Raw genomic sequence first — 13,041 nt, forward strand, 5'->3', positions numbered from 1 at the left:
GCCACAAACAGGCGTCAAACTTCAAAGAAAGTTCCTCAAACCAAAAGGCCACTAACTTCTGATTTGTAGAAACGTGTTTTGAAAGTTTACACATATATATTTCCTAAATACCTTAACCTTGATTATGCCCATACAAAATACTGCTACAAGTAAATGCGACATAAAATTAGTTGTCGTCATAAGCAACATAAAATATGTTAAACCTCTCTTTCCTGAAATTTAGTAAAATGGTGCCGAGGTTGTATATTTTTTTTTAGATTTTTATTTCCACTTATAATTTCTTTATTTAACTCAGCTGCCTAATTTCATCTTTAAATTACTTTTGCCATTATTGAACTCTGAACACAAAATCATTGTGGTAGTTCAGTATCACCTTACCAGGGTGCAAACTCTATCCTTATTACTTATTATGACGTCACAAAAGTTGCAGGATGAAACAAATTTGCTAAATATTTCATGATTTAGCCTAATTGTGGTGTTAGATTATTTATACTATATTTTAATTCGTTTATTTTTAGTAAAGGAATATATCGAAATTTATAGCTTGGTTGTGTCATAAGTTCCTTTGTGTTCAAGATGGATTCAGAGGAAGAAATTATTTATGAGTGTGATTCTGGGAATGAGTCTAGTGGTGAAGAAGACGATGGTCTGTCAATCGGATTAGAGCCTCAACCAATGACTACTAAAGATAAAATGGAGATCGAAGAAGAATTTCCTTATGAAGTTTTGACAACCGAGCAGATTGTGCAGCATATGATAGACTGCATTAAAGAAGTTAATGTTGTGGTTCAGGTAAGGTTTTGTTACCAAATTGAAATTAGAATGAAGCTGTGTCTGTACAGGTGTACTTCCACTGTTCCAGGTTCTATTCTTTTTGCATACTGTTGGTTTATTATTTCCTCCCAAAACTTTAACTAACCTAAGATAAAGAATCAGTGTGACAGACGACTATTCACCCATCAGTCACCAAACTACCGAAACCAAATTGTTTTAAATATCTAACTCTTTAGTTATGGGTTTTATAATCATATATCTTACACAAGATAAATATTTCAAATATATTGTACCCTCCATGTTCTTAGTCAAAACATTAGATTCGGAGTACAGGTTTGTAAATCTAACTTTCTTTTTTTCTGTAGAATAACACTTGTATCTCTGCTCCCAAACTTTAAACATGCATTGCACATTATCATTTTATTCAAGTTTTTATTTTCACCCTTTTCTGTATTTGAACAGACAGATTTTTCAAACTTTGGACAATTTTGAACAAGTGACAAAAGACACTTTTGATAATTCTACACACTGGAGAAATATTCTTAGAATTTTGATCTTTAATAAGACCCTTGAGTATTGTTTTCATTATCTTTAAAGACTCAATAAGAGTAGGTGGATGATACTAGTAAAGTAGAGGGTTAACTCTATCGGTGTGAGGTGGAGTTCAGGCTGATTTAATTATCTCCATAGACAGGTGGGGGATACCCTCCTGAAATGTTTTAAAAATTAAGAGTATCAGAAACAGCCTTTCCTGATTTCTGGCCTCTTTTCAAACAGAAATGACAACATGAAATATATTAAATATACCAATTTATAATGTATAATTGATAGTGTTAAAAAATTCCTTTTACTAATTCTGATATGTTATAACATAAATAAAATTGGTGAAAGCTTACACTTAAACCACTTTTCTTCATAATAGTTGTTGGCAATAAGTTTGCTAATATAAGTAGTGTCTCAACCACTACTTTGTCTGTCATACCTCTGCCATCCTAAAAAGGTCTCATCAACACTGGATATAGCAGATATAATGGGATGAAATATTATTATATATTCTTCTTCACTTTCACTCAGAAGTTCTTATTAATATTTACATGTTTTAGTTATTTTTCCATTAGGAGTGTTTTTAAAATCCTTTGTATAAATACCATGACTTTGTTCCATCAGTCACTCTGACAGTGATAGTGCCTCTGAAGTAGACAAAACTAGTCAGTAAGTTTTAAAATATTTTTCTTTTGTGTGTGGTGTGTGTAAAATGTTTTTGTAAGAATATCTGGATATTATAAAGATTTTGCATTTGTGAAATTTAAAAAGTTTCTGATGCATAAAAGTATTTTTAATTTTAAAATGAAAATTTCTTTACATATTGGATAGGCAACATCTGAAAAAGAAAAAACAGGCATGAGAAAAACATTGCTTGACAAACCTTAAGACTTAATAAAAAATTGATATTTTGCATATGAAAGCATTGTAATTTTAACTGATAATCTGCCAAATTTCTTTAACATACCCTTACTAATCTAAAAGTTATACCATGAAAACTATAACAAGCACAAAATGGTTACAAGGTCGGTCCCAGGGACCGAGTCCATACTGAAAGAGTTAATTGATTACCTTTGCAACAGGAGCCCCTTTAAATGCTTTTCTGCACAAATAACCGCGTTACATTCAAAATTTAATTAAACACCGTTACTATCAGTGTACGTAAATGAAATTAATATTATAATGTATGCAGTGATTCAAAGTTTTATTTTATCCAAGTTGTAAGTCCTTTCAAAATAAACCTTTGAATAACTACTAAAAACTTCAGATGTATTGTCATGTGACCTATGAATATTCTCTTCTTTGACTCTCTGTATCTTCAATAATACAATTGTAGTTGAGTAGAGGTATGTTTAGACAACAAGATGCTTACATAACTTTTTGACTCTTTCATTTCCAAATTCTCTGAATGAATTAGGTTAAAATAAGTAATGAATTTATTTTAATCCATGACAGGGCCATGCCCATCTTCAACAGATTTGTTTGAACTCTTTAGCCTAAATGTAGTTGTTACATACCTACGTATGTACCTGATTGTTGGTTTATAGTGAGTGGTTTTGGATTAGAGCTGGGCCAATCAACATAAATCCTCACATGTGTTGTTGTGTTTCCTCTCCCTCACTCAGTTTGCCTCAGGTTCTCCATCTCTGTGAGGTGGGCCCTGGAGGTTTATGTTGCACCCAGCTTCTGTGCAGTGGGTGGCATTGTGCTCTAGCTTCTTTGCAGTCCGAACTGGAGGATGATGTTTATTGGGGTGACAATTCTTCCTCTTGTGCTCCACCTCAGGATGTTTTCATTGCCTACAGCTGATGTTGCACAGTGGGATGCCAGTCTGATTGAGTTTGATGTGATCTGCCACATTGGCACATCTCATCCTACCATCATTAAAATGTTAGGTTCCTGGATATGTGATTGGTTGTAGATTTGCACACATGTGTCCATTTTATAGATTAGCTTGCACAATATATGCTTCTGTTCTACTTAACTTGAGGTGAAGATGGTGTGGACCCTCCTCCTACCATGGGTTGGAGGTTCCATTTCCGATGCATTTTGGACTGGAATTGACCGACCACATACTGTGCATCATGCCCTAGCCACTCTATACCTTGGAGCACATCCATTTTAGCTTTCTCCACATTCCTGTCTGTAGATAGTTCTTCTATGGGATTGAGATTATGGTATACTGTGGTTTGAATTCCAACCCAATTGGTTTCTCTCTCTTTGCCCATGTATGTGACACCTATCTTCACACTGGATGCAGAGTATACTTGATACAGAAGTGGTGCAGTCTCCCATGTGTGTTCTCCAAACAAGGATCACACTTCATGAGCATTCTTCAGATACTTTTTTCTTTCCCTCGCACTGGTCCCGCCACAGATTCAATGTAGAATTCTATCTATATATGTAAGCAGAAGTAATATACCATATGAGAAGTTATTATTTTCCTATACTGAAAATACATTTCCCATAGGTACTTACCTCTTCACAGTATAGGAAAATAATAACTTCCAATACGGTACGTTACCTACTCTCATACTTTCCACCCTTCCTCTCCACCAAAAGTCCAGTTCTTGCTTTTTGCCTAATCTTGAAGTGTTAGTTTGGTAGGAACGAAAAGGAGGAGTCACATGCATCAGGAGGGTGTGTTGTACTCCTATTGGTGAAGGGTTGTCGAATGATAATTTACATGCAAGACACAGTTGAACCACATTGATCATGGGGTACATGGGAGTTCAATGCTTGTGCCATGTGAAAACAATTTTGTATATAGAGGACAGCACTGAATGAGAACAACTATACATATGAGTGAAGGTAAGTACCTATTGGAAGCATATTTTCAGTATATGAAAATAACTTATTGGTTAGTCAGATCTTTTAACCCCTTCTACATGCTCATGAGCTCAGATTCCACCACTACATGGATTATTGGCTTCTTCTAGCTCCATCCTTTGAAGAGTCATCCAATCACATGCACTTTCTCCTTCTGGAAGCTGCTCATGTTGGTTGGATTATCAGGTCGGAGAAGTCTATGTTCGCCCAAACTCAATATCTTGTTCATCTTGGGGTGTTCTTTAATTACCATCTCAGTTGGACCCAGCTTTCTCCCAATTGGTTGAGTGCTACGGAGCTGATTCAGAGAGCTGTATATTACTTTCTCTCCCTGCATGCGAGGTTATTTAGCTTTTGGGGACTTGAGGGTTGTTGGAGGCTTTTATTCCACTGGGCCATGCTCACATGTGTTTGCTTCAGTGGGTGCTACAGGATCAGTGGAACATCAACAGGGGTCCTCTGGATTTTCTGATTTCCCTTCCTCCATCCTTTAGCTTTGGCAATAGACGTTTTCAGCCAGGATTGGTTGGACTGATTAATTTATGCATATCCTTCCATCTATCTTCTATCCAAAGTGATTTCTATTGTCTAAACCATTTCATGTTGGGTCTTTCTTGTTGCTCCGTTCTGGCTGGCATAACCATGGTTTCTAGTTCTTTCCTCTTTACAAGTGTCCCCTCTCCAGATCATTCTTTTATCAACCTCGCTCAGTAGTGCTTCATCTTTCTGTTCCCTTACTCCAGCTTCACATGTGGCTTTTGTCCAGTCACTTGTGAAGGGTTTGAGTTTTCACATGAGTAGCATCCCTTATCTCTCATACAGTCCACCACTCATCCATGTCTATGTACCAAAGTAAGTGGCATGTTTTTTTTATGTTGGCTGTTAAGGTGAGGATATTCTCCCTCATCACCTTCCCTTCTTTATCTTACTGAATTCTTTAAATGGTTGTTTGACAAGGGTCTATCTCTCTTGACAGGGCAGCTCTGTCATCTACTTTCCATTTTTTCTGCTATTGCCATTTATTTTTTGTTTCTTTTATTTCCCTTTTGTTTCAATCTGTGTTTATAACTTCCTCCTTATTTCACTCAATTGCTGGATTGAAATCTCAGCATTGTCCTCTATGCCCTTTCCTCCATTTGAGCCTTTATCTTCCTGTTCCTTATATCACCTCTCCTTGAAGACATATTTCTCACATTTCTTTACTTGTGGATGTTGATGGTTGGATGTGTTTGCTATTGATGTACATTGCATCCTGTACCACTGAACCTATGTCTTCCTCTATCACAATCATTCCTTCCTTCCTAAAACGTCAGCCGCTTGAGAGGGTAGTTTCGCCTTCACTCTTATTTCCCTTCCCTTCATATGCCCCTCTTACTCTTTCTGAATCCTGTTCTGTGGCAAGTGGTGCCTGTGCAGGTATACTTTCATTCAAAATCTTTATTGCTCACTGTTGAGATGTAGTGTTCTACAAGACCACTTGCAGTATATTGCTTTATAAATATATTTGCACCAGACTGTACATTCTAGACTAACATGGGTAAAGCAGAAGGGGATTACTGCCTTTCCCTGCTGCTTCTTTGGTTGAATGAATCAGTAATGATCTGCTTTTACAAAATATATAGGGTTTTGTAGTCATTCATTGCATTTCTCCAGTGATTCATTCCTCTTTACTCTCCAATGCACCCTTCTTTCAGTGGAGTATGAGAGTGAGTCCTTGTCATTTACCCGCTCCTGGCCACTGGGGTGGTGGGGGGTGGGGGTGGGGGGTGGTGAAGGATGAAGCCATCCATCTGAGTGTGCTCAATTCCACTCAGTTGAGATTGGGGCAGTGGTGTTCTGCCAGTGTAAAAGGTGTGACTATCCTCTTGCTGCAGGTCTGTTCTTATATGCCAAATGTCAGTTGGTATGGACTGGATTTTTGTGTCACATTAAAGTTTGCCCCTCTGGCTGAGAACCCTCCCTCCTGGATGTCAGTTCCCAGGTGGCTGGTTAGAGCTGGACCAGCCAACAAAAGTTGGAGGTCTTGGTGTACTTATGTTTTCAAAAGATTTTATTAATGTACTACACAAAAATTGAATTTAGAAAATCATGCTAGTAGAAGTGGGGAAAATCTAGTAAATTGGATTGTAGAATGATTTAATGAGAGAAAACAAGTTGTTATTAATGGAGCACAGTCGAACTGGACTCTTGCTACCAGTGAAATACCTTAGGGGTCAGTGTTTTGGCCTTTGTATTTTCTCATTTACATTAATGATATTGGTAGGCATAGTTAGTAAATTATGACAGTTTACTGATGATATTAAACTCTTTGGTAACTTTATTTGTACTTAGGATATAGAGATATTACAGAATGACTTAGATAAGCTGATAAATTGGACAAATATTGGCAAATGACCTTTAATTATAATAAGTGCAAGGTTGATTTAAGCTGTCATAATTTAGACTATCATATTTAATATAGATCGGAACTTTGGAATCTTCTCTACTGGGCTCATTCCCGTCTTTTAAGCCTCTTTGTGTGCCATGTTTCCAGAGTGATGAAAATAATTGTGTCTTGACCCAACAGGATTCTCCCAACTAAATTGATGCTATATCATGAGGTTTTTCAGTGGATTTGATCTCAGTTCTGGTCTCCGATGATAAACCCCTTTGCAACTCTTTGGAATTCTCCATTGCAGTTGTTTTGGTCCCCAGTACCTCATCCTTGAGCTTTAGCAGTAGACTGGAATGGTTTACATCTGTATGCCTTTCCCCCAATTCGTCTGTTGCCCAGAGATTTAGCTATGGTTCATTCCACTCCTTGTCGGGTTATTTTGGTAGCATCATTTTGGCCAGCTCAAATGTAGTTTCCTCTTCTTCAATATCTGCAAGAGTGTCCACTTCTACTACTTCCTCTATGGCCATCTTTGTTGAGACAGCCTTGATCTGTCATTCTACACCCAAATGTTTAGAAACTCAAACTTCATGCCTTGGAGTTATGTGGGCCTTTGTCAGACATAGGGGTTTAATGTCTAAAGTTATGTTGTATTTAACGAAATCTCTCTGTAGATCAACTATGGCCATTTATCAACGAAAATGTCACACTTATTGTCAGTGGTGTATAAAATGGAAATTCAATTCACTTCATCCAAAGATGTCTACCATTTCAAGTTTTTGACTTGGATTTTTCAAGAGGTTTGGCTTCATCTACTGTAGCCTCATATAAAGCATCCTTATTGACTACCTTTCGATATTCCAAATATAGGAAGGTTTTTGGCTCTCCAGTGATATCTAACCTATTAAAATCCTTTCGCATCCTTTGGCCCAACTGGCCTTTTCAGTTGTCTAATTGGGATGTTAATGATCTTTTACATGCATTGTCTCATCATCCCTTTGAGCCTTTAGCCTCCTGTTCCTTGTATTACCTTTTGATTAAAGTATATATTTTGTTGTTGTTGTAATGTGGATGCCATCAATCTGAATTATTTGCACTACATGCACATAGGACTTTTTATCATTCCATATATGTCTTGCCTGATAGATCCTTCCTTCCAAAGACTCTGGCAGCCAAAGAGGGGGGGAAAAATCCTTCTCACCCATTCATTTGCCACCAATTTCTCAGACCCCAAACGTTTGTTATGTCCTGTCAGGGCCCTCAGGTGTTAAGTGGCTCATACTAACTCATTTTGGGGTACTAGAAATAGACTATATATTCCATGGGATTCTTCAGTTTCATGTGATTAACATGGTGGCTTCAAAAATTGACTCGTATTGCCTATTCTGGTCAGTCTTTACAGGAAATAAATCTGTTTTGAGTTGCATCTCACCAGATTCCTCACCTTTCTATGTCATTGGCTGCCTGTTTAAATTGCCCTTTAGAAGACATTGTGTGGCCTTCTTCCAATACTTTCATCTCTTATTACTTGCATGATCTGACAGTTTCCTCTTCTGAAGGTTTCCACTACCGCCTATGACTGTTTTTGACTACATCCACAAAATTTTAACAAGGAGTGAATAATTTTCTTCATCATATATTCTCTTTCTTTCCAGGGTCCCTTTACTTTTCATCTGGATCCCACTCTGTGGTGAGTGTTGCCCAGACAAATGTGCTTTTATCATTCTAATTCTGTACTAGCAACCCATTTTACTATCTTTAATACTGGTTGCGACAGGCTCTGTAGAAATGAGGTGTTCCATAAGACCATCTAGACACATTCCCATATTCTCATGGTCCACCACTTATAGACTATCATGATTAAAGCTAAAGGGGATCCTTCCCATCCCTGCCGATTATCAGATTGAATAAATTTAGGGAACTTGGTTCACCTATTGCGCTCTTTCTTACCTAGATCCCTGGATGTATTTCCCAGATGTCTGTAGGAGTAGCATTAGATTTTGTGGAAGCCTATTCGTAATACCAGTTCAGATTTGATCCTACGCTAACTGGTTGGGGTGTGCATGACCTTTCTTATGAACACTGTCCGAGTGTATATTTTCCATGGAAGGTGGTCCACTATAACCTCATAATTTTGAACACAAAATGGACCCATTCTAGGACCTTGGTTGAACATAGTGTTCCATGTCCTCTCCTTAATTCAGGGGCAATGGAATGCTTCTTGCCCACATAGTTGGAGAGTAAGGATGAATGTTCATAATTCCAGATCGGATGGGTTCAGTTCCTTTGGTTGAGTAAGGCATGCATGATCCCATAAATCTGAGCCTGGGATGATGCCTTTCAGTCTTCTTCAGGTAGAAGAGAAAGTTTGTCCACTTCAGTGTTACTTGTATATTTGTAAATCACATTGGGGTCCAATTGCCCTAGCCACCAACGTGGGATATAGGAACCAAGACCCCTTAACTCCCACACTGAGTCGTGGAACCTTGGCTATCTGGTTGGGGCTGTCCTATAATAATTATTCATGTACTATTTCACCCTTGATATTAAATTCTGGGTGAAGAGCATACCTGTTCTGGATGTAGTGTGGTTCCCCACTGGTTACTACTCTTATCTTGGTAGATCCAGGTTCTATGCAATGTGGGATTCTAGCTAAAGTGGCAGTGGATTTACCATGTTTTGGAAGTTAACATCTTCCTAAATTGAAAATGTATTTCCCATAATACTTACCTCTGCTGACATTTTACCGCCATTCCTCCCCATTAAGAGCTGGTGTTAGTGTTGAGAATGACTTAAGTCTAAAAAAAGTGATTACATTATCTGAATAAGGTGCTTATATACAATACCTGGATAGAGGGCATTGATATTTGTAGAGAGCTTTGCAAATTAGATATTGCCAATGGCATTCAAGTGGGGTATAAAAACTAAACCAAGCAAGTTCAATGCTTAGATGGGTCATGAGGTAGAAACTTGAAGATCGAGAAGTAGCTAAAGTGTCAGCGGAGGTAAGTATTATTGGAAATACATTTTCAATTTAGGAAAATTTAACTTAGACTAGATGTTATTAAGACAAAGCGACCAGCCACTTGTTCAATTAAACATGCTAGTTTCTTCACAAAAGAAAATACAAAGGATAATTCATGATATACTGATTAGAGACAACAGATAAATCACTAAATACATCTCTCATGGACTTTAGTGCCTTTTGATTGCTCAAACAGGTCTTTGGAAATTGCTGTCTAGTTGTGGGTGATAGACTCAGGAAAGCATGGAAAGAGCGGGATATTATATACATCAGTGTATTGTACAAAAGCCTCATGCTGAGGAATAGTTCACAACAGAGCCACCACAGAGCACTGATGGTGGTGGAAGAAGGGGCTCATCCTTGTATTGTTAACACAAATCTTAGACTCCCCTCTGCATATGCAAATTCATTTTAATCAGAAATTAGTAGTGCTTTTTCTGTTACAACTATTTATTCCTTGGACATATAATTTGATAACTTTGACATTTGATTTAATTGCAGTGAATTTTGGGGGGAAAAAATAAAGAAAACTTTGATAAAAACTATAGATTCTGAGCAGTGGATAAGTAACCTTAATGAAGCATATATAACCTTTTGGTATCCTGTGGTTTTAATGTTTTGAATTTTTACTTGTATATTTATAGTATAGATAACATTATCATTCACAGTGTAGGGATTTTTGTTTTCCAGATTCCCCCCACTGTAACAAGAATTCTTTTGAACCATGTAAAGTGGGATAAAGAAAAACTTTATGAAAGGTAAATTTTTTACTTTCATTCATATTGAAAATGGTATTGTAACAAAATATCACTGTAGGACTGAAAGAACCCAACTTTACCTATCTCAGGGTCTTATAATGGTGTATTGCAATCTTTGTCTTTAAGCGTAGAATTGCTAGTGTTTTCTAATTTTAATTACATTTCTAAATGTTTTTTCTCAGTTATCATATTCTTAAACTTTTCACTAAAGAATTTGTAATTCTTGTAATAGTGCATATGTAATTATAGTACAGTTTTACCAATCAGGCTGATTATTGCATAATCATGGGACAATCGGAAACGATACAATTTGTCAAATTTCTAAATCGTGGAAAAACAATTGCTGAGAAATTAAAAATAACACCACCCCGACCACTGTATTCACAACAAGAATCTTCTGATTCATAAGTAAGCTTTCAGTCATGACCCTTTGTTTTCTTTTGACACGAAACATTATTCACCATAGAATAAACTACCATCAGTTAAAACAATCTGTGTGTTTCTCATTTATTAATATAAGATGATACACTGAATGAAAGAAAGGTTAAGAAACAATGCTCCACACATCTCGAGGCACACCCATTTTTTTGAGGAGTGTACATTAGCAAACAGTGGATAACAGCACCCTATTCATAGAGCTAATACACACTGTATGCTTGCCAGAGATCTCTGCAGACTTTTCCCGCAAATTTCTTTGGATGATACACCATGTGGGTCCCTGTTAGTACAGCACTGTGTATTAGGTCATTGTTTGAGGAAGTCATCAAAGAGAGCATAACAACAGAGAGATTGGAAATTTGGAGTGTCCCATTAATTTCCAATAGGGGGGATTTGTCAATTGTTTGGCTTGCGCATGTCACTGTCAGAGATGTCATTATAAGTTGAAAGTGGTAAATATTTACAAAATAACTAACCAATTGGAAAGCTATGGAACATTCCATTTCATCATTTGACAGTCCCATTATTTATGAATCTGCATAGTTCCAAGAAGTTACCTTAAAGTTAGTTGTGGCATGACAAATGTGATTGCTGAATTGTTGGATTGCTCCTGGATGAGGAAAACTAGATAATTTGGGTTTTTCTAGTAGGAAGCAAGTGGTTGAAAAACAAGAATTACGAAGGTGAGGAATTGTTGTAACTGACTGCCCATTGCACCTGTAACTAAAATAGGGGAGTATATATTCCTTTATCAACAGTAAAAACTAGTAATACTGTATATAATTGGAATTGCCAATCGCAATTGGGCCAATTGTGCAATATAATAATCGGCAATCGGTGATTTCTGATTGTAACATGATCGGTAAAACAGTACTATAGTATATTTTTTGAACATTTGTTAATATAGTATACACAATCCATATCTGATGTAATACTTAAATAAAACTAAGGCCTAAAAAATAGGTTTCAGTTACTTCACCAACCCTATTTTTTAAGTGCAACCATGTTAAGTTTTTGACACAATAATGGTAACTATAAGGAATAATATAGCATATAAGTTATACTGTTTCAAATTTAGTTTTGGTGATTTAAATAATATAATGACATTGTAGTCATTTAACTTTTTTGGGGCAAAGGGGTGTCATTGTCGCTTACTAATTTATTCCTTCTTAAAGTGGACATTCTTTGAAACTTAGGAAAACCTAATATATAGTATCTAGTTTTGGATTTTAAAAACGTTGTATCGTGTGATTGAATTTTCCATAATGTTTTATGTCCTGAAAGTTCCCCCTTTTTTTTTGTGTGTGTGTGAGATAAGAAAGTCTCGTTATATATGTACTCCGTTTCAATCTGATTGATCTTCACAAACATATTTCTGACTAGAAATCTTAAATACTGCAAAAGCTGACAAAAATGGTACAGGTAACAGTAGTATTGTTTAAAATCAATATATATAAATAAATATAGTTTATTTGTAAACCATTATTTGACAAAATTGTATTCTATCCTTATAACTGGAAAACCCGGAGAGGGACATAAGATGGTTGGTACTCAGATCAGATTATTTTATGTCTAGCTATTTTCAAAGCTGAGCTTTGTTATTAGTTATTCATATCACATGCTGTGAAATCACAAAGGGTGTAAACAGTAATAAAAGCAGAGAAAGAGAAGGAAACTACATGAAAAACAAAACCTGAATAATTACATTTTTAAAGGATTACAGTTTCTTAGCAATTCTATAAGAGAGTAGTTTATAAGCAAGACACCTTGTAGCTATGCAGAAATATTAAAATTTTGTCTTTTTTTTTTACTGAATTGCATTAAATAAATGTTACAAAATATCAACAGTAACTTTTTTAAATTAAAAATTGTTGAAATAGTCAATTGTTATTTCTATTGTTTAGGCCATCATTTTGATTGCTTTTTTTTTAAATACATATAAAAGTATAAAAACATGTTCCTACCTACCTACCTGCCACCAAGTGGCTCAACAGTAAATTTGAAGACTTATAATGTTAAAAACTGGGTTGTCGATACCTGTGATTGGAACAGCATAGCCCATCATGTTGCTTTGTGCTCAATAACAAACAAACAAATTATATAATGGTTGGAGACAGCTTGAATGGGTAATGAAGAAAAACTTTAATATAAGCTTAACATAACAGCAAATGTACAATGTTTCAACAAGATTTTGTCATCATCAGGTACAAGTAATTTACACTGACATGGATATATATATATATATATATATATACATATACAGTATTGAACAAAGAGTCACATGACTGGATACTGTTGAC

At 36.1% G+C, this 13,041-nt stretch overlaps 1 protein-coding gene across 1 annotated transcript in view; it reads left to right on the forward strand.

Annotated features, from left to right (window-relative positions):
- The first annotated feature begins 394 nt into the window (after window positions 1–394).
- Window positions 395–13,041, forward strand: part of LOC106461576 (E3 ubiquitin-protein ligase arih1-like) — an 84,940-nt gene continuing 72,293 nt past the window's right edge. The window contains exons 1-2 of the mRNA XM_013921416.2: window positions 395–792; window positions 10,236–10,303. Of these exons, the coding sequence (XP_013776870.1) occupies window positions 577–792; window positions 10,236–10,303 (284 nt within the window). The 5' untranslated portion in view covers window positions 395–576. The remainder of the gene's footprint in view (window positions 793–10,235; window positions 10,304–13,041) is intronic.

Source organism: Limulus polyphemus, unplaced genomic scaffold (genome assembly GCF_000517525.1).
Source record: "Limulus polyphemus unplaced genomic scaffold, Limulus_polyphemus-2.1.2 Scaffold990, whole genome shotgun sequence".
Classification (NCBI taxonomy): Eukaryota; Metazoa; Arthropoda; class Merostomata; order Xiphosura; family Limulidae; genus Limulus; species Limulus polyphemus.